The sequence below is a fragment of the Brachyhypopomus gauderio genome, unplaced genomic scaffold (genome assembly GCF_052324685.1).
Source record: "Brachyhypopomus gauderio isolate BG-103 unplaced genomic scaffold, BGAUD_0.2 sc76, whole genome shotgun sequence".
NCBI lineage: Eukaryota > Metazoa > Chordata > Actinopteri > Gymnotiformes > Hypopomidae > Brachyhypopomus > Brachyhypopomus gauderio.
Genome location: NW_027506897.1, coordinates 221,355 through 249,147, shown reverse-complemented (window position 1 = coordinate 249,147; position 27,793 = coordinate 221,355). Strand labels below are relative to the sequence as shown.

Sequence of the window (27,793 nt, the reverse complement as noted above, 5' to 3'; positions counted from 1 at the left end):
ATTTCTCGTCGCGTTAAAAATCTATCTCGCGAGATTTGATGACGTCACAATGACGTGGGAAAATACAGGTATTACTATTGAAGATGCCCCCGCCACTTTCACATCGTTTGTTTGGCAGCATTTTGGGAACCCGGCAGAAATTATAAATGGCAAGAGAGTGACTGATAAGACACTACATATGCAAACATTGTATGAAAATAATTCCGTACACCGCGACTAATACGAGCAGGATGCAGAGACATTTACAGCAGCACCGCAGCTCAGTATTCAAATCAACATATCTAACTTGAACAGAGGTAGCAGGGACAGAACGGCGCTTTGGCAAGTTGAGACAGCAAAGGATATCGGGAGCAGTGTGGGGATGCTAATATTCTTAAAAATGAACATGGCAGTGTAGCTGCAGCAAATTCAGTGACATACTTGGTCAGGCTCAGTTTGCACTATTTGCACTCTGTATTGACAGAGAAGAACTTTTTGTTTTGCACATAATACAGTGAGTCGACGCTTAACGACGGGTCTGGATAATAACGGACCGGAGTTACCACCGACTTTTAATTTTATTTCGCGCGGTGCGCGGAGGAACTGTGGAGTGTTGTGTAGTGTGGAGTGTTGTGGAGTGTTGTGTACATTAAGCCCATCTCGGCAACGCGATCGCTCTTTCTCACGCTGTACGCACGAGAACATTATTCATTTTTTTCTATACTGTATTTGCGATTAAAGCGTATCTAAATCTAGGGTCACACCCCTAGTAACAAGTGACTTATATAAGAATGGTTTATTAAAATCCTTTGAAACACTGGTGTTGGAATTCAAATTATCCAGAGAAGACTTTTGGAAATATTTACAATTACGACATCTATTGGTGAAGACATTTGGTTCCCCCACTTCTATTCCTGCAACTTGCACTATACTGGGGGAGATTAAAAAGATGTTTGGTCAAGGGCATGAAGTATCTGCCTATTATAAAATGTTACTCTAATATCATGTATCTCAAGAAATCCTGGGAAACAGATTTAAACCTCAATTTTACCGATGAGGATTGGAATTTGATTCTTAGGAATTGGAAATATGTCAAGGGAACTAAGAACGAACTATATGGACACCATATAGATTGTACAGGGCTGGCTTGTCGGATACCCAGGCGTGTTGGAAATGTCAGGAGGATAAGGGCACATTAGTACACATGCTTTGGGAGTGTCCAAAAATTCAAGAGTACTGGTCATTAATTCATGAAGTTCTAGAAAAAATAGTTGGCCAAAATTTTTCTTTTTGCAGCAAGCTCTATATTCTTGGGGACTCGTCATCATTGGTCCAGTTGCCCTCCTCCCTATCACAATGGGTGCAGACAGCTGTTATATTGGGGAGAAAGGTGCTGGTGGGAGAGTGGAAAGGTTCATCTATCCCTTCTTTAACTTATTGGTATAGATCAGGGGTACTCAAATAGAAATGATGACGGGCCACATTTTATTTTTTCAATCACTGAGGGGGCCGGTTACGGGGGGGGAGGGGACACATTTGGGCGTCTGCTACCTGTTTGTTGTTGCCATAAAGGCGATCCCCGGCATCGTCTTGAGATTGCGGTGCGCGATTTCAAAATAAGAGCGGATAACGCGATTGAAAAAAAATGATTCCTAAAAAAAAACACTTTTCAAAACAGTGTTTTGAAACACCGCTATTTGAGTATGGGGGGTATAGATCCTTGGGCAAACTTGCTGCCTTAGAAAAGATTATCTTATAGATTGATGAATATAGAGTTGAGGAGTATAATAAAGTGGTCCCATTATCTTTCGCATGTGGGTTAATGGCATCTGCAGCTTAAACTTAGTCTGTTGATCAGTTTACACTGTAAAGATATAATTACTTAAAGGTTTCTGGGAGTAGGGTAATTTTGATATAATTTATATTTGTAGATTTATGATTATTGGTAGAGTATGTTATTGTAAAATGTATTTATTTATTTATTTTTATTAAATAATTTATTTATTGTGCTAGCACATTCCAGTAGAGAATCCAGAAAGTTTAATAATACTAATGTTTATGATATATGAATCTAGAATTGTTGTATATTTTTCTTTATGGAAAACCAATAAAATCTGAGTCAGTATGATGCAGTACAATGTATATACAGTAAGGTCTGAGGGAGATTACAGAGTGATGAATAATTACTTCTCAAGGTCAGAGGGAGATTACAAAGTACACCATCATGATTAGAGGAGGAGCTAATGAGGAGAGGTATGCCATCATTATTAGGGGAGGAGCTAATGAAGAGAGGTATACCATCATCAGTAGGGGAGGAGCTAATGAGGAGAGGTATACCATCATCAGTAGGGGAGGAGCTAATGAGGAATGATATACCATCATCATTGGGGAGGAGCTAATGAGGAGAGCAATACCATCATCAGTAGGGGAGGAGCTAATGAGGTGTTACAGATCATCAGTAAATTTACTTACAAGTTTAGTTTCCTTCTCACTAGTCTTAACATTAAAAGATAACTAGAAACATCATTTGATGGGTTAATGTGTTCATATGTGAAAGTTCCTTTGGGTACTGAACCTGCTCACATTCAGCCATCTACAAACTGATTGACTTACAAATTCCAACCAATTAAAGTTTCTACACTTCACACTGTCCTCTGCTGTATTTAATCACACAGAACAGGCATTGTATAAATAATAAAATATGATTTGCTGTTTTGTTTACTATATAATAATAGTTTAATAACTATAAAAGGCTTAAACAGAAATAGGCTGTTTTTAAGTGTTTAATAACATTGACTGCAGAAATCAATCAATAAACAGACTGTGAGACACACTGGCCTGTGTCAGACTCTGGGTGGCGCTATTACACACATGTGAAAAACTAAATTAGTTTTTTAATGGCATCCTCATATTTTGATGTTTAGTGGTGTTGGTGAAGAATCGTCTGATTAGAAGATGGAGGGTTCCACTCCAGTCCAGACCAACATCACAGCTCAGACAGGAGGGAACGTCTGTGCAACTCAGATCCATGGGAGTCCGATTCAGACATTGAACATCACATATGGTAAGATATAACATTACATAAGTACATAAGAAAGTTGTTGAGCGGGGGGGGGGGGGGGGTGGCGGCGAACGTAACACTCAAATGGGTGGTGAACGTAACACTCGTCTGAAAATAAATTCTCCGGTTTAAAATATAGTCTCCCGTTAAATTTTTTTGGCTTTTGGGTCCGTATCCAGTTAATCAGGAATGTGATTAGGTCCGGACAGGATGGCGTTCGGGTCGGATCCGGACCGCGGTCCGCCATTTGGTGATACCTGATATAGAGTATAGTATATAAAACAAATGAATACAGCAGTTCTCATAGCTGCAAATCCTCTTTTATACAAAGTTAATTATGTTAATAACGTTGGTATATGGTGTTCTCTCCTCCAGTTCAGGAAAAGTCCAGTTCCAGCACCATCCCAGTTCAGACTGGAGGATCTTCAGGGAGTCCTGCATTCAGTGAAGGTCTGTTTATACATGTAACGTTTGGGCAAGGTAGGCTGGACACAAGTGTGGAATCTGAAGTAGTTTAATAACAAAACAACACAACACTGCACAGAATATACTGACATAAAACAAAGACAAACCAAACAGTAACCAAATACACCAACTAACACTAAAGGAGAACATTAATACACAGAACAGGGGAGACATAAATACATTAAAGACATGGATTTACACACAGCATCAAAACTAGTGGAACTTACAATAACCCACAAAACAAAAGACTAAACACAGGACAAATACACTGAATAAAACACAGAACCAAACGAGACACACCTGAAAACAATGAGGAGGGGGCGGGGTTCAAGGTGGGGCATGAAGTCAGACACAATAAGCGGTTTCAAAATAAAAGCACACAAAGAAGCGGGGTTACCGTGGGGACCATAACAATACACATCACTGATTCTGTACTGAAGATCACATCTGAATATACACATCACTGACATATTGAAGAAGACACAAACACACAGGACACTTTACACCAGGGGTGTCCAAACATTTTGTCCAGATTTGGTGTGGTGGACATTTGTGGGGGCCACACCCATTCAGCCTGGCATTCTGGGGAGGGGGACACAGTGTATAGTATCGTATAGTATAGTACAGTATACACTGCCATCTTCTGGTGAAATATAAAACGCTACAGTCAACAGAGGCTGTGGGCTGGAAAATTTGAACGTGACCCACACTTTGGACAAAATCACACAGGACAGTGATACAATCACACAGGACAGTAACAGTGACACAATCACACAGGACAGTGACACAATCACACAGGAGACTGACAGCTACACAATCACAGAGTAGACTGCAATCAATCTTGCATAATCATAGTCTATATAGATGCACTGTACGATATACTATATACACAGACTATGGGTGCGTCTCAATTCAGGGGCTGCAGCCCACGAAGTGCGCGTTTGTAGGCCGGTTACGTCACTGCGCCGCGCCGAAGGCTGTCCCAATTCGTGGGCTCCTTCTTATGCGGCCGACGAATGTAGCCTTCAAAACCCCGAAAACGAAGGATGCATCCGAGTATCCTTCGCGCCCCACGATATCCCAGAATTCATTGCGCTATGAACAATAAACAGGCGACATGGCGGAGTCTAGTGTACGGGTCGAAGAATTCGTTTTTAAATGTAGGTATTTTTTTAAGTATGGAAATTTAAACTGCAATGAGATGCTAAATAACATGCCAATTATTAATGATATTAAATAAAGGTAAATCTGTGCTTTGAGTATTTACTAAAGTGTAACGTTTTAAAAAATACATTGAATTTTGTTATGAAGTTATACTTCCTGCCAAACATGTGAATACATGTTCAATAAAAATAAACAATAAAAACAGAAAAAATGCGGTTTCTGGCTCCATTTTGTCGGACAGCTCGCTAACACGTATGTAACCTAAGTAACACGTATGTAACCTAAGTAACACGTATATAACGGGGCAGAGCGTGGTCACGCAAACATACGTCTTGCGAAGACTAGACTGTCTCATTTAACAGCCGTTAGATGCAGCCTACCCAGCCTTCGAAGTGTGTGGCCACCGTGGGCTGCGGTCTACGCGGTTTACGTAGGCTGCAGCCCCTGAATTGAGATACACCCTATATATGACTGAAGCACTCAGTCACATGGGGGCGTGGTCACAATGGAAGCAGACGGGGTGTCATGACAACACAAGATCAAGCACTAAGCACTAGGTCGACCCTTTTCCACCAATGAGGAACCAGAACTGCTCTGGTTTGTGAATCTAATTTGGAACCATTTGTTGTATTTCCACCAATAAAAAGGTTCTGGAACTGTAGATGTTTGATCCCAGCTGGGCGTGGGGAATGATTACAGACACGCCCATAACCTCAACCCCAAAACTCCTATTGAGGGATCAAACCATCACCCTCAGGGTGACCAAACCAGTGTGATACCAGCACAGAGAACCTAAACAACTAAAGATGTCAGTGGAAAGGGCTGACATGATTAAAACTGCTAAAAATGTATCTTCCAACCAAGGAAGAATGATGAGAACTCAAGAGTGTGAAGACAGAACTCAAGCCTGTAGAGAGGAGGAATAGAGGAGACTCAGCAGACAGCCCTTAAGATCTCTTTAACTAACACGGACCACCAGGGGGCCTGTGAGCTGCTCTCCAGTGGGCTGGGTGACAGGTGTGGCTGATCTGTGTCTCCCTCTGGAGGCCAAAAATGGCTTAGCCCCAGCTGAGCTGTTGCATGTTACAAGCAATTTTGGATCAGACATCTTTGATTAGCATAGAAACACTTTAGTAAATCTGACTGGTTTGCATTATTTGACTGAGAAACAATAGACAAACAACACACTGTTCATACTTTATCTTCATAATAAAACACATTTGTTGAAGTATTTTACAGCCATTAGCACATACTGTTTAATCATATATCAATAAAAATAATTTAGAAGAGCCTTCAGCATTTAAATGCTCGTAGAAGAATTATTTGTGAGAACATTATAGTTGCCACATTTCATGTCAATTGTGATTTGCACCCCAATCGAAATTTGTCCTCTCCATTTACCCATCTGTGCAGTCAGAACACACACACACACACACACACACACACACACACACACACACACACACTAGTGATTACTAGGGCGCGGTAGTGCACACACACACACACACACACACACACTAATGATTACTAGGGGGCTGTGGTGCACACATGTCCAGAGAGGTGGGCAGCTCTAGCCCAGCATCCAGGGAGCAGTTGGGGTTAGGTGTCTTGCTCAAGTCATGGCATCAGGCCTGGGAATCAAACCCACAATTCCCTAACCACCAGACCATGACCATATAGATTATTGATCTTGATGTCAAATAAATACATTTTTACTATTTACTATCAGCATATGTGAAGGTGGCATAGTTCATGTGGGTTTAGTGCAAACAAATAAAATTACTGTCATCATGTGTTTCTGTTGTTTTAGAGATGATCTCTGGATATCAGAAAAAGCTCAAACGCAAACTACTGGAGGAATATAAAAAAATTAGTGAAGGAATCTCAGATCATGGAAGCTCAACCTTTCTGAATAAGATCTTCACAGAGCTCTACATCACAGAGGGAGGGAGTGGAGACATCAATAATGAACATGAGGTGAGACAGATTCAGACAGCATCCAGGAGACCAGCAACACAGGAGACACCCATCAAATGTAATGACCTCTTTAAAGACAAACCCATCAGAACAGTGCTGACTAAAGGAGTTGCTGGAATTGGTAAAACAGTCTCTGTGCAGAAGTTCATTCTGGACTGGGCTGAAGGAAGAGCCAATCAGAACGTCCGCTTCATATTTCCACTTCCTTTTAGGGAGCTGAATTTGATGAAGGAGAAAAAGTTCAATCTGATGGATTTGCTTGATCACTTTTTCCCAGAAACAAAACAATTACAGTTAATAGACTGTGATGCTAATAAAGTCATTTTCATCTTTGATGGTCTGGATGAGTGTCGACTTCCTCTAGATTTCCATAAAAATGAGAGCTTATCAGACATAACGGAGTCGACCTCAGTGGACGTGCTGCTGACAAACCTCATCCAGGGGAAACTGCTTCCCTCTGCTCTCCTCTGGATAACCTCTCGACCAGCAGCAGCCAATCAGGTCCCTCCTGAGTGTGTTGACCTGGTGACAGAGGTACGAGGGTTTAGTGACCCTCAGAAAAAGGAGTACTTCAGGAAGAGAATCAGTGATCAGATCCTGGCCAATAAAATCATCTCACACATGAAGTCATCAAGAAGCCTCTACATCATGTGCCACATTCCAGTCTTCTGTTGGATTGCAGCCACTGTTCTAGAGAGCATGTTGGGTGAAGCAGAGAGTGGAGAGATCCCCAAGACTCTGACTCAGATGTTCACACAATTTCTGATCTTTCAGATCAAACACAAGGACAGAAAGTTCCATGGAAAAACTGACACTGATCCTCACCAGACTAGAAATATTGTTCTGGCACTGGGAAAACTGGCTTTCCAACAGCTGGAAAAAGGCAACCTGATCTTCTATGAGGAAGACCTGAGAGAGTGTGGCATTGAGGTCAAAGAAGTGTCTGTGTACTCAGGAGTGTGTACCCAGATCTTCAGAAAGGAGTCTGGACTGCACCTGGAGAAGGTGTTCAGCTTTGTACATCTGAGTGTTCAGGAGTTTCTGGCTGCTTTATATGCATTTCTCTCCTTCATCTCCAACAACACAAATGTGTTGAAAAAGAAAAGACTCGTTAAAAGATCAACAATGTCTGTCTTCCTTAAGAATGCAGTGGACAAGGCCTTACGGAGTAAGAATGGACACCTGGACCTTTTCCTCCGCTTCCTTCTGGGTCTCTCACTGGAGTCCAATCAGACTCTCTTACGAGGTCTACTGACACAGACAGGAAGCAGCTCTCACAGCACAGAGGAAACAGTCGAGTACATCAAGGAGAAGATCAGGAAGAAGCTCTCTCCAGAGAAATCCATCAATCTGTTCCACTGTCTGAATGAACTGAATGATCATTCTCTAGTGCAGGAAGTTCAAACATACCTGAACAGAGGAAGTGACTGTCGTCTCCATGGAGCTAAACTCTCTCCTGCTCAGTGGTCAGCTCTGGTGTTTGTGTTGCTGAACTCAGAAGAGGAGCTAGATGAGTTTAACCTGAGTAAATATGACCGATCAGAGGAATGTCTACTGAGACTGATGCCAGTGGTCACAGCATCCAGAAAAGCTGAGTGAGTATTTTTATAAACACATTACAGCACTGGGGGGAGTTTCCCAAAAGCATCATAGAATCAGTACAAAATCATAATAAGACTTGTAACATTTTATGGAGTTTCTGTACTGGGGTTATTGCTCCCTCCCACCAACAATTGAAACAGATAAATTGGAAATAATAATGTGTTGGTGTAAGGTCATGAATATGCATAACCAATTTAATACAATTACTGACTTTAGCATCTACATTACATGATGTTATCTGAACAACAGAGATTCACACACATTTCCTATAACACAAGACTGATTAGCATAACACAACAGCACATTACAACTGGTTATATGAGACAATACATGTTAGACATGACAGAAATGCAGCATACAGAGTACAACCTGAATGTTACCTAATAGATGGACAGAAGGGGAAAGTAAGAGTGAGAGAGAGGGGAAAAGAGAAAGAGAGAGGGGGAGAGAGGTGGGGGATTGAGAGGGAGGGAGAGAGAGAAACCACACAACACAAACTCCAATGCTATCTGACCCTAAATTGAGACTACACATTAATGATAAATAATAATAATAATAATAAATTATATTTAAAGCGCCTTTCATAACACCCAAGGATACTGTACAGATAAAATGGGAGAAAGGTCAGGTACAGCAGTAAATAATATAAAACAATTAAGAGATATTAAAAGCAGTCTGAAACAGGAGTGTTTTCAGTTCAGATTTGAAGGTCTTGAGTGAAGTGCAGGAACGCAGGGAAATTGGGAGCGAGTTCCAAAGCTTTGGGCCAACAACGCTGAAGGCTCGTTCACCGAACCCTTGTAGCCGGACTGGAGGAACAACCAAGAGGTGAGCATCAGCGGAACAGAGAGAACGTGCAGGACAGTAGCGCGAAACTAGCGAGGACAGATAAGGGGGGGCCAGGTTCTGTAGTGAACGGAAGACCAAGAGTAATGTCTTGTACTGAATGCGGTATTGGATGGGAAGCCAATGAAGCGATATCAGTTTTGGGGTGATGTGCTCAGATGCTTTAGACCGTGTCAGGACCCTGGCAGCAGAATTCTGCACATGCTGGAGCTTCTTGATTTTACTGGCCGGCAATCCGGCCAGCAGAGCATTGCAGTAGTCCAGTCGACACGTAACAAAAGCATGAACAAGAGTTTCAGCCGCAGAGTCAGTGAGTGAAGGGCGGAGTTTAGCGATGTTTCTTAGATGGAAGAAAGTAGTTTTAGTAATGCTATTGATGTGGGCTTCCATTGTGAGAGCTGAGTCTAAGATAACACCCAGATTACAGACAGTAGGTGATGTGGATGTAACGAATCCAGGAATTGAGATGGATGGTTGAACAAGTTTCTGAAGAGTGGGTGAGAAGGCAATGAGAATGGCCTCAGACTTGCTATTATTTAGATTGAGAAAGTTCTTTGCCATCCAGGAATTGACATCATGGAGACAGCTGAGCAAGGATCCAGGAGGTTGTATATCAGAGGGCTTGGAACAGACATAGATTTGAGTGTCGTCAGCATAGCAGAACTGGAACTGGAGGCCATGCTGTCGAATGATATTACCAAGGGGGAGGAGGTAGATTATAAAAAGAAGTGGGCCAAGGACCGAGCCTTGAGGTACACCAGACGTTACAGCAGAGCAGGTGGATCTAAAGCCGCTGAGGGAAACAAACTGCTGGCGGTCAGAGAGGTACGACTCAAACCATGGTAGCACCATATCAGATAGTCCAGTCCAGAGTTTCAGCCGGGACAACAGTGTAGAGTGGCAAACTGTGTCGAATGCTGAGTTGAGGTCAAGTAGAACCAAAATGTTAACTAGTCCAGAATCCGCTGCTAATAGTCGTTCATCACTCGGACTAAAGCAGTTTCAGTGCTGTGGTTACTCCTGAACCCAGACTGGAACTGCTCAAATAGATTATTAGATGATAAATAGTCCTTTAATTGAGTGGCAACCACACGCTCAAGCAGCTTACTGAGAAAAGGGAGGTTGGATATGGGACGGTAATTACCGAGGTCCTTGGGAGCCAAACCAGGTTTCTTAAGGATGGGGGTGATGGCAGCCAATTTCAGTGAGGGGGGAACAATGCCAGATGCAAGGGAAGTCCTGGTGAAGAGAGGACTGAGTGAGGGCAGACAGTCTTTAACCAGGCATGTAGGCAGAGGATCCTAAACACAGGAGGTTGGTTTTGCAGACTTGATGTACATCGCTACTGTGGTGGTATCCACTGGAGTGAAAGTTGAAAAGCAACAGCTGACTGGAGGACTTTATTGAACAGGGTCAGAAGAGGAGTTTGTGAGGGCTATGCCAGCATGAATGTTTCTAATTTTCTCTTCAAAAAATGTCATGAATTTGCTACACAGCATTAATGATGGAGTGAGGGCAAAGTTATTAGCAGGCCTTAAAAGCTTATTAACTGTGGAAAATAGCGCTTTGGGATTGCCATGACAGTCTCTGATGTTGGTGGAGTTATAAGCTGATTTAGCGTTATTGATGGCAGCTTTGTAAACAAGGAGATGGTTGTTGTAAACATCTAGATGAACTGTTAGTCCAGACTTTTTGCTGAGGCATTCAAGTTGTCGTCCTTTAGCTTTCATTAACCTCAGCTCAGGGGTGTACCAGGGGGCAGAGTGGCGAAAGGTGACTTGACGAGAACGCAGCGGCGCATGAAGATCCAGGGCGTATTGGTATAGTGGTTAGTAAGGACTTCAACAGAGGCCAGTGCTGGCGGGACTGGCACAGAGTCAATAGTATTCATGAGGTGAGAGGGACAGACATTCCTAATACTCCTGAAGGATATTTTGCGTGACAGATGACCTCTATTGAGTTGAGCCGAAGCAGCTAGTTCAAAGGAGATTAAACTGTGGTCGGAGATCTGAGGGTCAGTAGTAAGCAGGTTAACTGAGGGCCAGGCAGCGGAATTGGACTGAGTTAACTGGGAATGATGAGATGAGAGCCGATTAGAAGTCCAGATAGTGGGAATGCATCCAGGTCTATGTACAGATGAATAATGGACCTTAGGTTTGGAGGAAGAGGTGCCACGGTGAATGTAACGTTTACGGCGAGCTATACCCAGGGCAGCACATGTAGTAGCAATGGAGGTAGGGAGGCGGACAATCCTACGATTGAGCTGCAGAAGTTCGTAAGGAGTTTAGAACAGCATCGTATCCATTGAGTGAAGCATGATCAGTGACAAAAGGATGAAAACATAGCAGACTCGGGTTAAAGAGTAAAGCGACGAAACAGCGAGCATAAACAATAGCGCTTAGCATTAGCATAGCAACCACTGTAAACACTCAGCAGGACGAAGTGCAAAGAAAACAAACAGCAAACAAGAAAGTAGAGACTTACTCGAGTGAAGCGTGATCAGTAACAACAGGATGAAAACATAGAAGACTCAGGTTAAGTGGCGAAACAGCGAGCATAAACAATAGCACTTAGCATTAGCATAACAACCACTGTAAACAATGGCTGTTATCATTGGCACAGCAAAGCGTAACAACCTCCGAACGAAGCTACCGGTAAGATATAAAAACCGCGGAGTCACAAAGGTATAAAACGGTAATATAAAGGTAAATAAAACTAAAAACGTGAGACAAAAATAAAATAAAATCGAGGTTTTTTGTGAAAATAGAAAAAGGTTTTCAGTGGTTTACATTAGTGACCTACACAGGGCTCTCAAGCTTTGGATCCATGTCAGAGTGTGAGAGTTGTTGACGGGGTGGCGAACGTTAATTGTTGAGCGGGGGGTGTGGCGAACGTGAGTTGTTGAGCGGGGGGGTGGCTAACGTAAGTTGTTGAGCGAGAGGGGGGGTGGCGACTAGTGTTGTCACGATACTAAGAATTACAACTTCGATACAATACTTTAAAAAGTATTGAAATTCGATACGATTTTCGATACCAAAGTCAGATACTGTGCTCATTTCCGTTTTAAAGGCTTTTTATTTATTTTTTATAAACAAACAAATGAATATTGTATTTTGTTTCACAAATGTCAAATAAATAATAGGTGTAGTCCCTACCACATTAAAACAGAAAAATAAATAATTGCACATTAATATAAATTAACATAAATAATAGTAGTGCACTCTGGAATTCACATTTAGAAGTTAAAAAAGGCTAGTGCAAAAAGTGTATTTTAAGTATACTTTAAACAACTTTAACTCTTTAAGTAACTAAAACTTCAGTATTAGAGTTCAGTATTCATAGATGATTGATCCATTGTAGTACGATCACTCTTTTTTTCTCCCTGTATGCTGTCGCACTTACGGCTCTTAAACCAAGAATATGACATTTGCTAGGATACCATAATCGGACACACAATTTTGTATGCTATAATACTAGAAATGGGAATAATCACCAACCTCTTGGAATGTTTTGTACAAATATGCGTGCCTTCAGGTGTTTGGCCAGATTCGTTGTGTTAAGCTAGGTTTAAACTTTCGCGAGTGACCGTAGCGCGCGAGTCCGCACACCTTGTCCGCGTGCTTGAAAATGCTTGAAACAAATAGCTGTCTGACTGAACCGTTCTCTTGTATTACGTTAACAAATACGAGCCTCTTGTAATTCCAGGACGAAACATGAGAGAACGTGAAGAAGTTAAAATTGGGCGTTTTGAAAATAAACAACCATTAAATAATGTGATTAAAAAGCGAATAATTTCGAGTATATGTATAAATATTTAAATAAAGTTTAACGTGCTGGGAAATATTGAAATGGACCTTGAAAGTGACGTACAAGTGCTTTAATTCCACTTTGTTGGTGTATGAACCCTACAAACATGACTGTTCATTGCGCTGCGGCGCGCGCTAAGTTACAAAATTCTAGAGGTGCACGACCTCGCGAATTGACAGCGCGCGAGGCTACCGCGATTACATCATTTTCACCGCGTGGACCCTCGCGCTGCTCGCGGCGCATCAAGTATAAACCAGGCTTTAGCGCCCTTCATTGAAATGTTCCGAAAGCACTGCCTGCAAACTGGCTTGTTCATGTCCTTCGGTTTTCCTGTATCTGCTTCGAATCCAAAGTATTTCCACACAGCACTTCTGCTGCTTTCCTTGTTTAATTAAGACGAGCTGCGAACACACTGCGTTTGTTTTAGCTGCCATTTCAGCATTACCAACTGTTCTGTGCATTACGGCACCTTGGGTGGGTCAAACGAAAGCGCATTTTATGTAAAAAGAATCGATTGGCTCCTTTGGTTGGTACAGCTTTAAAGCACTGTTTGCAGACCGGTTTTGATGTGTCCACGGGGTTGCCATGTGTAACGTAGCTTGCGCCACGGAGCGAGGAGACGGACACAATCGCTGAGAGGAGCGAGATTTATTAAAGGGAATACCATACTCGTCGTCAGAAAGCCAGGCAGGGTCCATAACGGGAGGGCAGTCAGAATAGCAGGCGAACACGGGCATAACGAAGACAGGGGAACACGAGAACAGACTAAGAATCAAAAAAACAAAAACACACGACGGCCAGGTATACAATCAAACGGTCCAACATCCAAAATATCAAAACACCAGACAAAGGACAAGGGAGACTCAGGGGTTTATATACATGGGACAGAAAACGAGGGACAGGTGTGAACGATAATACAGGGGCGTGGTAACAAACGAGGAATCACGAAGACAAACGAGCTGGGCGGGATGAACAGGCAGGGAACACGGACATAAGGGAACCCAGAGTGGCAGCTACGAGAGGGGCGTTGCCCTACGTGACACCATGACTGTCTGAAATGTATGCAAATAATTCCATATTTCGCTTCGTGCATGTAGTTTTTCAACAAGCTGATGATGGTCGCAATATTGCTTGTATTATCAGCCATCGTACACGGTTTCTTCTTATTCTGCAGAGAGGAGGCAAGCGCTCCACTGCTGTACGCGCACACTGCCCCCGTGTGGCACTCTTTGGAAATACTGCTCTTAAAAAAAAAAAAAAAAAACGCACTTAGTCCTATAGCACCAATACTAAGCAAACTGGGTATAGTACCGTTTTTAATGACGAAGAATCGCGATACTACTCTAGTATCGGTATACTGTGCAACACTAGTGGCGACATAGATATGGATCGGAGGTAATAAACTAGATTTTTTTTTCTCGCCGTGTGAAATCGGAAGTGTGGCGTGTGAGCGTGTGAAGACGGTCAAATGCGTGTGTCACACGCTCAATGCTGCCTATGGCAGCATCGCTTCTACGCCAAAGCAGAGAAATGCAAGTTTCATCGGACTTCCGTGACCTTCCTCGGTTGCACTTTGTCCCCTGGGCAGATCTCCATGAACCTGGACAAGGTGTCGGCTGTCACGCAATGGCCTGTGCCCTGAACGAGAAAGGAACTGCAGTGTTTCATAGGGTTTGTCAACTTTTATCGCCGCTTCATCAGGGGTTTTGGTTTGCTGGCCACTCCGCTCAACAACCTCCTTCGGGGTGGGCAGCATCTGCGGCTGGACTGGACACCTGAGGCTGATCAGGCGTTTTCGTTGCTTAAGGGAGCGTTCCCTTTTGTAGTGGAGGTCGATGCCTCGGAGGTGGGTGTGGGAGCGATTCTCTCCCAACGCCAAGGAAACCCCCCTAAATTGGTCCCTTGTGCCTTCTACTCCAAGAAACTACAACCAGCAGAGCAAAACTACGACGTTGGTAACTGGGAACTTCTAGCGATAAAACTCGCTTTAGAGCAGTGGAGACACTGGTTAGAGGGGGCTGAACATCCATTTGTCATCTACACAGACCATAAAAATCTGGTGTACCTGAAAGAAGCCAAGCGACTGAATCCCCGACAAGCCAGATGGGCGTTCTCCCGGTTTCGATTCTCCGTTTCCTACCGGCCTGGTTCGAAGAACACTAAAGCAGATGCCCTGTCACGTATACATGAAAAGGATCCCACGGACAATATACTGGAGTATGTACTGCCTCGCACCTGTTTCCTGGCTGCTGTTCGTTGGAACCTGCAAGGTGAATTGGAAGACGCTCTACGCTGTGATCCCAGCCCTGACGACTGCCCAGAAGGAAAGCAGTACGTTCCTGTGTCGCTGAGAGGGCGCTTCCTACAGCTCGCACACGATACCGCAGGTACTGGTCACCCCGGAATCACACGCACTACACATCTCCTGTCACGGCGGTATTAGTGGGCGTCCCTGAAAGACGATGTGTGGGACTATATATTAGCGTGTAGCGTATGCGCTAAGAGTCGCACTCCTCGTACACTCCCTGTAGGGAAACTCTTGCCGCTCTCGATTCCACGCCGTCCCTGGTCACACATAGTGATGGACTTTATCACTGACCTGCCCAAGTCCGAGGGGAATACAGTTATTTTAGTTGTAGTTGACAGATTCTCGAAAATGTGTCGCTTGATTCCCTTTCCAGGGCTGCCCACTGCTATGGAAACAGCCCAAGCCGTTTTTACTTTCGTTTTCCGCGTCTTCGGATTACCAGAAGATATTGTCTCCGATCACGGAGTCCAATTCACTTCACAGTTGTGGAGGCAGTTCTGCAAATTGCTCGGGGTCGCAGTCAGCCTTACCTCCGGGTATCACACTCAGTCTAAAGGGGAAGTGGAACGGGTGAATCAAGAAATAGGGGGATTCCTAAGGCGATACTGTGTCTCACAAACCGGCTGGAGCAAGTACTTACCCTGGGCTGAATATGCTCGTAATTCACTCATGCATTCTTCCACCAAGATGTGTATTCCAATGTGTATATGGCTATCAACCTACTTTCTTTCCTTGGGACAATATGCCATCAGACGTCCCGGCGTTGGATGACTGGTTTAAGAACAGCGCGCGAACATGGGAGTGGGCCCATGTACACCTACGTCGTGCCCTGCATACTCGGCGGCTCCATGCTGACCGTCGCCGCCTGCCCACTCTGGTCTACCACCCAGGTCAGAGAGTGTGGTTGTCCACCCGTAACCTAAACCTGCAACAGAACTGTAAGAAGCTTAGCTCGAAATACATCGGGCCCTTCAAGGTCTTGAGCCGAGTCAATGCGGTGACCTATAAATTGCAACTCCCTCCTCAGTATCGCATTCATCCTGTCTTTCATGTTTCACTGCTTAAGCCTGAGTTTTACAGCCCCATGTCTGCTGCCGCGCTGCTTGCCAAGCCACCTGAGCCGCTGGAGCTCGACGGTTGCCCTGCCTACCTCATTCAGGACATCCTGGAGTCCCATCGGCGTGGGCTTCAGTATCTCATAGAGTGGGAGAGCTATGGTCCCGAGGAGCGGGCGTGGGTCCCCGCGCGGGATGTGTTGGACCCTCCTCTCGTCGCTGAATTCCATGCTGCTCATCCTAACTTCCCTGCTCCCAGGCGTCGTGGCCGGTCTCCGTCTGACCGATCTGTTGCAGCTGGAGCCACTCGTCGGGGGGGGGGGTACTGTCAGGAACAGCTCATGATCGCCGCGTGATGCAGTTCACCTGCCACTCATCGCCCCTCCCCTTTCGCAACTATTTAAGCTTCCTCCTCTCTCTTCCGGGTTGCGAAGTATTGTTGCCATGCCACATACCAAGCGTTTTCTCAGCGTTTTTTATATGGCAGTTGTGAAATTGTAAATGTAAATACAATTACATGCTTTAGTATGCACATATACATAGTGGTTATGAATTCAGATTCAATATAAATCACACTAATTCGTTACATCGCTACACAATTCGTTAGATAACTCCTTACGACACGGATTAACCACTTACGTGTTTCATAAGTAATTATTATTTATCCAACACCTATAACACAGTTTTACCTGTAATACTTACAGGCAGTGTTGCGAATAACGCCGTTATTTAGGTCATTTTGTCAGTAACAGGATAATTGTGATGCTGAGACCGGTACGGCATCATCACCAACCTACCTGGTATTACATCAGCCTACTAGGTGAGAGGGGAATACGTACCTGATTAGAGATTACCTTGTCAAGACATCGGATCTGTAGACGTATAGACTGATGATGACTTATTAAATTAATTGGTGTGGAGATATTTGTTTTCCAGAAGAGCGTATGCTGCATCTGGGAGAACTTTGATTGGCCCACCCTGATGAGCGGCCTTTTACCTGGAATTCACCGCGGGAATTTTGGGTATAAATTGGGGCTGGTAAAAGGGGGAGGGACCAAGAGGAGTGCATTTTAGTTGAAGGCCTGTTGGAAACTTGAGAGAGCTGAAAATAAAGCAGCGACTTTTGATTATAATCTACCGCCTCCAGTCTTCCTTGATACAATTGCCTAAGCCCTCAAGGCTACACTACCACACATGGTGGCAGCGGTTTCTTTTAGAACCCCACACAGGCGGTGTTGTGAGGACGAATAAGGGAAAGATATTCTCAAGATGCCGCCGAGGAAGCAAATGGCAACTACAAAAGATGCTAACGAGGGCGATATCCGTGGGGAAAGGGAGCTCCAACTGCACTCCGAGATTCCAGACGGAGAATGCTCGACAACGGAACCGACGGAAACGGAGAGCGTAGCTCAACTCGGCGAAATGTTGCATAGTTTTATTAAGCTTCAGCAAGCACGAGAAGAACGCCACGAGAAGCAAACTCAGAAACAGGAACAAAGATGGCGGACGCTTCAACACCAGTTCACCCAACTCCAGAGTCATATACAGGGGGAACAAGAGCAACCATCAGCAATGGAGGGCGAAACCTCACAACAGTCAGAAGTCCCAGCAACGTCGGCAACACTACCCGAAGTACAGATTATCCATCGTGTACAACGCACGGCAACACACGACCCAGCACCGCTGAACCAGCGACCGATGTGCAGTGGATGGACAAGTCCGAAGATGCTCCCGTTCAGGGAAGATGAGGACATCGAACATTACCTCACGACCTTTGAACGTATCGCACAAGCAGGTAGATGGCCCAGAGAAGATTGGACACTACATCTGGTACCACTCCTCAGTGGGAAGGCACGAGCAGCATATGTTGCGATGGATATAGAGGACACTGCGGATTACGAGCAGGTAAAACGGGTACTTCTACAAAAGTATGAAATTAACGCAGAAACGTATCGACGGCGATTTCGAGATAATGCAGTTAAGGACGGAGAGACGCCTAGGGAGTTACAAGCACGACTAAAGGACCTGTACGACAAGTGGATGATGCCAAAGCAAAAAACAAAAGAAGAAATCGGCGACGCAGTCGTAATGGAACAGTTCCTACAAAGCATCAACCCTGAAATAAGAACATGGATTAAGCAACATACTCTCACTACATCAAGACATGCAGCCGAATTGGCGGAAAACTATATAGCGGCACGACAACCTAACAGAAGTGTGCAATTAGGACACCCTAGCAGCGCGACCCAGGGTAAGCCCAGAGAAGCTTATAGATCATACACTAGTCAATATAATACGAGTACTGCAAATAATGCACCACATATGAAAACGTATAGCTACACTAATAGACAGTACACGACACAGCGGCAGACACGAGACAAACCCCCGATAGAATGTCACGCATGTGGACAGAGAGGGCATAAAAGAGCAGTATGTCCGTTACACACAGGCAGTAGTAGCACACGTCTTTGCCATAGACCACATAGTACGATGACGGAATCATCCCTGAACACCGATACAACAGTCTGGGTGAAAATAAGGGGGAAAACGTTTAAAGCTCTAGTGGATTCGGGCTCTAGTCAGACGCTAGTTAGGGAAGAGTGTCTGAACGAGCAAATACCGCTGAATACTGCTACATTAAAAGTACGCTGCATACATGGAGATGAACAGGATTATCAGACAGCGGACGTGAGCATAGACATTAATGACCAGACCTATCTTTTAACGGTAGGAATTGTTAACCAGTCCCCATATCCAGTTATATTGGGCCGAGATATCCCGGTGTTAGCAGAGTTGCTACGGGGAGGGAATAACGAAGCTGAAGTAAGAGTAGTGACACGACTACAGGCTAAACTGGCAGCGCAGCAACACGCTGACTTTGGCGAACTGCCATTTCGGGAAACCGAAAGAGTTAAACAGTCCAGAAATGACAGGCGGAAAGCGAAAGTAAGAGGCACGACTGTTAAAGAATGCCTACCTAAACCCTTGATAGTCGACTGGAATGATTTACCTAGCGACATCGCAGATTTACAGAAACGCGATGCGACGTTAAAGTCTGCGTTTGAAAAAGCGAAAAACGGAGGTATACGAAGCGACATTAAGGGGCAAGAGCAGCTCGTTATAAAAGACGACAAGCTGTATAGGCGTAATGACAAGGGAGAACAGTTGGTAATACCCAAAAACGTCAGGACAGATATACTGCAATTAGCTCACACGGTACCATGGGCAGGACATCTAGGGCAACAGAAAACATTAGCCCGTATAGCTAGCAGATTTTATTGGCCAGGATTATACACGGACGTAGTGAACTTTTGCAAATCATGTCCGGATTGCCAATTAACCATGCCGATTAAAAAGGGTGACAGAGTACCGTTGATTAGCCTACCCATTATTGATGTTCCATTTACACGGATAGCAATGGACATTGTAGGCCCACTAGAAAGAAGTAGGTCAGGTAATAAATACATTCTAGTAGTGTGTGACTATGCCACACGCTACCCAGAAGCCTTCCCACTCAGGAAGATCAAGACTAGACAAATAGTTAATGCGTTAATGCAACTATTTTCCAGAGTAGGCATACCTAGAGACATCGTGACGGACCAAGGCACCAACTTCACATCTAGGCAGATTAAAGAAGTCTTTTCATTACTGGGCATAAAAGGAATTAGGACCACTCCATATCACCCACAGACTGATGGGATGGTCGAAAGGTTTAACAAAACACTGAAGTCGATGCTGCGCAAGTTCGTGTCGGAAAATGGAACGGACTGGGACCAATGGCTCCCATACCTACTCTTTGCGTATCGAGAAGTCCCGCAGTCATCAACTGGATACTCACCATTCGAGTTACTCTATGGCCGCCAGGTGAGGGGACCGTTGGATGTCCTAAGAGAAGCCTGGGAGGGAGACATGCCAAGAGAACAAATGAGCATCTTGTCCTACGTGCTTAAGATGAGAGAGAAGTTGGATAAGATGACAGAGTTGGTAAATGACAATATGGCTAGAGCACAGCACAGAGGTGACACAACATCATATTCGCCTGCGAGCGCCAGAGCCGATTAGACAGACTCACTGCCGAGTGCCAGCACGCCTCATACCACAGTTGAACGAAGAGGTGGAGCACATGTTGGAGTTAGGGGTGATAGAGCCTTCACAAAGCGAATGGTGTAGTCCGGTAGTACTGGTACCTAAGAAGGATGGAGAACTTAGGTTCTGCATTGATTTTTCAAAACTGAACAGCATATCTGCTTTTGATCCTTACCCAATGCCCAGGATTGACGAACTAGTCGAAAGGCTAGGAAAAGCCAAGTACCTGAGCACGTTAGACTTAAGTAAAGGATACTGGCAAATACCTTTAGCTGATTCAGCAAAGGAACTGACTGCGTTTAGATCACCTAGTGGACTATATCAGTTTACTTCTATGCCGTTCGGACTCCATGGAGCAGCAGCAACATTTCAGAGAGTCATGGACCAGATACTGCGAGGAGCAGAAGCCTATGCGGCAGCCTACATTGATGATGTAGTCATCTTTAGCTCATCATGGCAGGAACACAGAGACCACCTAGCCGATGTCTTCAACAGAGTCCAAAAGGCTGGATTAACCATCAACGCAAGGAAATGTCAGCTTGCCAAGGCGGAAGTTTCCTATCTCGGATACGTTCTTGGTGGAGGGATCATCAAGCCTCAAGTGGACAAGGTCCAAGCAGTGATGGCGTGTCCACCTCCGACAACCAAAAAGAGGGTAAGATCCTTCCTGGGCTTAGCAGGGTGGTATCGTAGGTTTATACCTAACTTTGCCGGGAGGACAGTAGCCCTTACAGAACTTACCCGTAAGAATAATCCCCAGAAGGTCAAATGGACATCTGAGTGTGATGCAGAGTTTAAGGATTTGAAAGCCTGCTTATGCAGAGAACCAATACTGCAGAGTCCGGACTTTAATCAACCCTTCATTGTTCAAACAGACGCATCAGGCGAAGGCCTTGGCGCAGTACTCCTACAAGGGGATGGTCAAGAACGTAGACCAATCTTGTATATCAGTAGGAAACTCTTCCCACGGGAAACGAGATATTCTACTGTTGAGAAAGAAGGATTAGCAATTAAATGGGCACTGGACACGTTGCGTTATTACTTAATTGGCAATGAGTTCGTCTTGGAGACAGATCATGCAGCCCTGCAATGGATACACAGGATGAAGGATAAGAATGCACGAGTCAGTCGTTGGCATTTATCCTTACAGCCCTTCAGGTTCCAGGTGAAGTACCGAGCAGGGGCACAGAACGTCACCGCGGACTACCTCTCTCGCCACTCAGGGGAGTGACGATCTTAAGGAGGGGGGTGTGTGATGCTGAGACCGGTATGGCATCATCACCAACCTACCTGGTATTACATCAGCCTACTAGGTGAGAGGGGAATACGTACCTGATTAGAGATTACCTTGTCAAGACATCGGATCTGTAGACGTATAGACTGATGATGACTTACTAAATTAATTGGTGTGGAGATATTTGTTTTCCAGAAGAGCGTATGCTGCATCTGGGAGAACTTTGATTGGCCCACCCTGATGAGCGGCCTTTTACCTGGAATTCACCGCGGGAATTTTGGGTATAAATTGGGGCTGGTAAAAGGGGGAGGGACCAAGAGGAGTGCATTTTAGTTGAAGGCCTGTTGGAAACTTGAGAGAGCTGAAAATAAAGCAGCGACTTTTGATTATAATCTACCGCCTCCAGTCTTCCTTGATACAATTGCCTAAGCCCGCAAGGCTACACTACCACAATAATATAATTAATTATTTTTCCTGTCGTTCAAACGCCATTGACGTTACTGGTCATTAAAAGCGGTGCGTTACTATATATTGATATACTAACAGTAATGCGAGCGGACCGCTGCCCAGGCTAGTGAGGAGTAACAGATCTCGATAGGTCACGTTCTCTGTGTAACACCTGTTTAACTTAACAAGTCAGTAAGCGATTGGCTAAGGCAGCGTTATGGTAGCCAATCAGAGCCAATGTTTTTACACGCATGCCGAAGCACACCAGTGACACAAACGGAGAAGAGGCAGAAATTGTGAGTCAGGAGCAAGCCGAGGAAAAATTTGCATTTTCAAGCTGGTGATATGAACATTATTTAAGAAAATACTTGAAGTTCCTGAATGACTACCAGACTAGGTATTTGATTTATTTAATTAAGAATAGAGGCTTTATTGTTAAGTTTACTTCTGTTGTGAACAAACCAGTTGTCTCAGGTTGAGAAAATTGTATTAAATATTTAATTTGATAGATGTAAATGCACTTTATATAGTGTAACTGTTTACTTTAGCTTTTTTTTCACAAAGATTTGGGATTTTAAAGGATTTTATCCTGCTGTTGATGTGCAATAATTATCAAAAGTTAAACACCTTTCTGATCTACTCATTTCAACTGACTGTGAAAACTGCTTTTTCAAAAAAATCCTTATTCATAGGCATATAACTTTTTTTTTACTGTAATGCAAATAGTTACTTTCCCTGGTAACGAGTTACTTTTATTATAGAGTAATTCAGTTACTAACTCAAGTTACTTTTTTGAACAAGTAGTGAGTAACTTTAACTAATTACTTTTTTAAAGTAACGTTCCCAACACTGCTTACAGGGAATGCCTTCATGAACTTAACAGCTATGAAACAATACCCAGCCGTCTCTGCACCACATGGTCTGAACAATTACTTCCTGGTTTCAACTTAAAGGGCCAGGCTACAAGTTAAATTAATGGTGGACACAGAACAGTGTCTATAATACTGTCTGTAACACTGTCTATAATTGTGTCTATAATACTGTCTATAAATGTCTCTATAATACTGTCTATAATTGTGTCTATAACACTGTCTATAATACTGTCTATAACTGTCTATAATACTGTCTATAACACTGTCTATAATACTGTCTGTAACACTGTCTATAATTGTGTCTATAATACTGTCTATAACACTGTCTATAATTGTATCTATAACTGTCTATAATACTGTCTATAACTCTGTCTATAATACTGTCTATAACACTGTCTATAAATGTGTCTATAATACTGTCTATAATTGTGTCTATAACACTGTCTATAATACTGTCTATAACTGTCTATAATACTGTCTATAACACTGTTTATAATACTTTCTATAACACTCTATTATACCGTCTATAATTGTGTCTATGATACTGTCTATAATACTGTCTATAACTGTCTATAATACTGTCTATAACACTGTCTATAATTGTATCTATAACACTATAATACTGTCTATAACTGTCTATAATACTGTCTATAACACTGTCTATAAATGTCTCTATAATACTGTCTATAATTGTGTCTATAACACTGTCTATAATGCTGTCTATAACACTATCTATAATACTGTCTATAACACTATCTATAATACTGTCTATAACACTATATTTCTGTCTATAACACTGTCTATAATACTGTCTGTAACACTGTCTATAACACTGTCTATAAATGTGCCTATAATACTGTCTATAAATGTGTTTATAATACTGTCTATAATACTGTCTATAACACTGTCTATAATACTGTCTATAATTGTCTATGACACTGTCTATAATACTGTCTATAAATGTGTTTATAATACTGTCTATAATACTGTCTATAACACTGTCTATAATACTGTCTATAAATGTGTTTATAATACTGTCTATAATACTGTCTTTCAGTGGGGAACCGTCAGGGCCCTCTACGCACTCTCAGAGGGCCTAAAATATTCTTAAAACATTATATATATATATATAATTATCCAATTTTATTTTATCTACTTACAGTTTTACAATCGACATCTAAACAATTACAAAAATATAAGCAAATAAAATATTCAACCGTGTCTATTCAATCTGTGTTGGAAGGTGAGGGGTTAAGTTAAGTGGAAGCCTGTGAGCCTGTGTCTCCCCCTATCAGGACTGTGATGCCCGCTGTTCGTTTACAGAGGGCCTGGCAGTTATAATTCAACGCAATACCAGTTTCAAATGACAGTAAAATTGACCAATCATATCTTCCCTCTTAGTGGGCGGGCTTAACTGTATGATAATTTCCGCCCGCTGTGGCGACGCTAGCTGTCGTTAGCCTACCGCCGGTAGCTAGTTTCGATTCGGCCCTTTGACGTCCTCATTTACATATTCCGGTTGCGAGAACCATGGAGCTGTGAAACCTTATTTTGTTTGGAAACTTATTTTGCTTAACAAGTTATCTAGTACAAATGTTATTTGAACACACTACATGCGTTTCTAAAGCTATACTGTCGTCTCGGTTTTTTCTTTATTCTTTAGTGCAGTTTATTAGGAGAGGGAAAAAAAATCGGGGGGGGGGGGGGGGGGTGTAGCGGGCCCAGGTTTAATGGTCACGGTTTGCTACTGCTGTCTATAACACTGTCTATAATACTGTCTATAATTGTGTCTATGACACTGTCTATAATACTGTCTATAACACTGTCTATAATTGTGTCTATGACACTGTCTATAACACTGTCCATAATTGTGTCTATGACACTGTCTATAATACTGTCTATAACACTGTCTATAATTGTGTCTATAATACTGTCTATAATTGTGTCTATGACACTGTCTATAATACTGTCTATAATCTCTTATCTATGTTATATTTATTGTTAGGTGCAGAGGTGTCAATTCCAGGTTCAGACAGTAAAAGTCCTCACCAGGATTTTGCTCAAGCTTGCTAGATTTTCTAATTATTGCCAGCCAGGTAAAAATAGTGGAATCAACACAATCCAGGAAGCCTGAGCAAAATTTTCCAAAAAAATCCAAAATCCTGAGGACTTTTACTTTCTGAACCTGGAATTGACACCTGTGGTTAGGTGTTTCATATTAGTTGCTTTGGCAACTTTTATTACATTTATGCCAATAAAGCATTGTTGAACTAGAGAGAGAGATACAGAGAGAGAGAGAGAGAGAGAGAGAGAGAGAGAAAGAGAGAGAGATATATATATATATAAAGACTGACCAGTGTTTGACACCACTGACCAATCACAACTCACAACTTGTCTGTCTTTGTACTCCTCTATGTGTGTTTGTATTACCATGTTTTGGGTCTGTCTGGGTTCATATGCTTCCTGTTGGATTCTGGGGGGAGGGGAGAGACAGTGAGGCATGTGTGTGTGTGTGTGTGTGTGTGTGTGTGTGTGTGTGTGTGTGTGTGTGTGTGTGTGTGTCTGTGCGCGCGCACTTGAGCTTGTGTGTGTGAGGCAAGGTGTGTGTGTGGGAGTGAGAGAGATGTTTGTGTTCATGTGTGTGTTGATGTGTAAGTGTGAGTTTTTCTCCTTCTCTCTACAGTCTGTCTGTCTGCAGTATTAGAGAGGAAGGCTCTGTTGCTCTGTGTTCAGCTCTGAGGTCAAACCCCTCATCACACCTGAGAGAGCTGAAACTGACCTACAATAAACCAGGAAACTCAGGAGTGAAGCAGCTCTCTGCTCTACTGGAGGATCCACACTGTACACTGGAGAAACTAGAGTGAGTTACTGACTTATAGATTCTTTATACACACACACACACACACACACACACACACATACACACACTTGTCCTGTAATTGCTGCCATATTATTGTTAAGTTCAGTAAAATGATTCAGAAAAAATAAAATGAATGTTTTTATACTTTTGTTTTATGTTCTCCAAGTTCATTGTGATGTTATGGAGCTGTGGAGGTGGAATAAGTGGAATTATTATCACAATATGAAAGTGAACCAGTAACTCTGTGTATGTGTGTGCGTGTGTGCGTGCGTGTGTGTGTGTGTGCGCACGTGAGCTTGTGTTGTGTGAGGCAACATGTGTGTGTGGGAGTGAGAGAGATGTTTGTTCATGTGTGTGTTGATGTGTAAGTGTGAGTTTTTCTCCTTCTCTCTACAGTCTGTCTCACTGCAAAATTAGAGAGGAAGGCTGTGCTGCTCTGTGTTCAGCTCTGAGGTCAAACCCCTCATCACACCTGAGAGAGCTGAATCTGTACTACAATAAACCAGGAGTCTCAGGAGTGAAGCAGCTCTCTGCTCTACTGGAGGATCCACACTGTACACTGGAGATACTAGAGTCAGTAACTGACTTACTGACTCTTTATACAAAGACACACACACATACACACACACACACATACACACACTTGTCCTGTAATTGCTGCCATATGATTGTTAAGTTTAGCAAAATTATTCAGAAAAAATAAAATGAATATTTTTATACTTTTGTTTTATGTTCTCCAAGTTCATTGTGATATTATGGAGCTGTGGAGGTGGAATAAGTGGAATTATTATCACAATATGAAAGTGAACCAGTAACTCTGTCTCTGTGTGTGTGTGTGTGTGTGTGTGCCCACGTGAACTTGTGCGTGTGAGGCAACGTGTGTGTGTGGGAGTGAGAGAGATGTTTGTGTTCACATGTGTGTTGATGTGTAAGTGTGAGTTTTTCTCCTTCTCTCTACAGTCTGTCTAGGTGCAGTATTAGAGAGGAAGGCTGTGCTGCTCTGTGTTCAGCTCTGATGTCAAACCCCTCATCACACCTGAGAGAGCTGAATCTGACCAACAATTATCCAGGAAACTCAGGAGTGAAGCAGCTCTCTGCTCTACTGGAGGATCCACACTGTACACTGGAGAAACTAGAGTGAGTTACTGACTCTTTATACATGCACACACACGCAAGGCAAGTTTATTTATATAGATAGCACCTTTCATACACAACGTCATTCAAAGTGCTTTACAAATGAAAAGAATACACAGAAAAATGTAAAAACAATAGATTCAAAAGAAATTAACTACATATAAAAATTTGAATAAAATAACATAAAATGTAAAAAAAGTAAAGTAAATAAGATAATAAAAAAGTAAATAAGATACACGCTTTCTCGTACAACAAACACTCACACAGAGCGCGACCTTCACTCTCACTGGTTTTCTGCGAGCTGTGTGCTCGTCAGCCCACAGTTATGCACGGCCACCTGGTGATCGACTCCCAACCGAGGGTGAAATTCCCAATCACTCAGTTACCCTGCCTGGCAACCACCAATGGTGCCACCTGTATACCCCCCCCCCCCCATGGAGTTCGACCGCCCACACACACACACACACACACACACACACACACACACAAATACACACACACACACACAAATACACACACTGTAACGAATGAGAGCTAAGAGGCGGACACAAAAGCTGAGGAGAGCAGGGTTTAATGGCTGGAGTATTAACATATGGGGTAAGAGGGTGACGAGGCATACTAATAAAATACAAACTATCACAAACCAAGAACTGATAACCAGACAGGATAACTCAGAATACAAAAGACAGAGGAAAAACAAATACAAGAACTCAGAACAAGGCCAATAAACATAGAACAACTTACAAGGCAGGAATACGAACAACCAGGATTACTAACACAATGACTTTCAAAGAGGGACTCAAACACAGGGAGTACAAGTACCAAACAAATCAAGCCAAACTAGACACACATGAAATCAAGGAAGGAGGGACAGACAAGACAAGGTGAACAACAGA

The 27,793-nt window shown here is 43.1% G+C and overlaps 1 protein-coding gene across 1 annotated transcript in view; it reads left to right on the top strand.

The window, feature by feature from the left end:
• Window positions 1-27,793, top strand: part of LOC143491502 (NACHT, LRR and PYD domains-containing protein 3-like) — a 115,677-nt gene that overhangs the window by 13,316 nt on the left and 74,568 nt on the right. Inside the window, exons 2-7 of the mRNA XM_076990565.1 lie at window positions 2,904-3,043; window positions 3,416-3,490; window positions 6,480-8,241; window positions 25,587-25,763; window positions 26,160-26,336; window positions 26,724-26,900. Of these exons, the coding sequence (XP_076846680.1) occupies window positions 2,935-3,043; window positions 3,416-3,490; window positions 6,480-8,241; window positions 25,587-25,763; window positions 26,160-26,336; window positions 26,724-26,900 (2,477 nt within the window). The 5' untranslated portion in view covers window positions 2,904-2,934. The remainder of the gene's footprint in view (window positions 1-2,903; window positions 3,044-3,415; window positions 3,491-6,479; window positions 8,242-25,586; window positions 25,764-26,159; window positions 26,337-26,723; window positions 26,901-27,793) is intronic.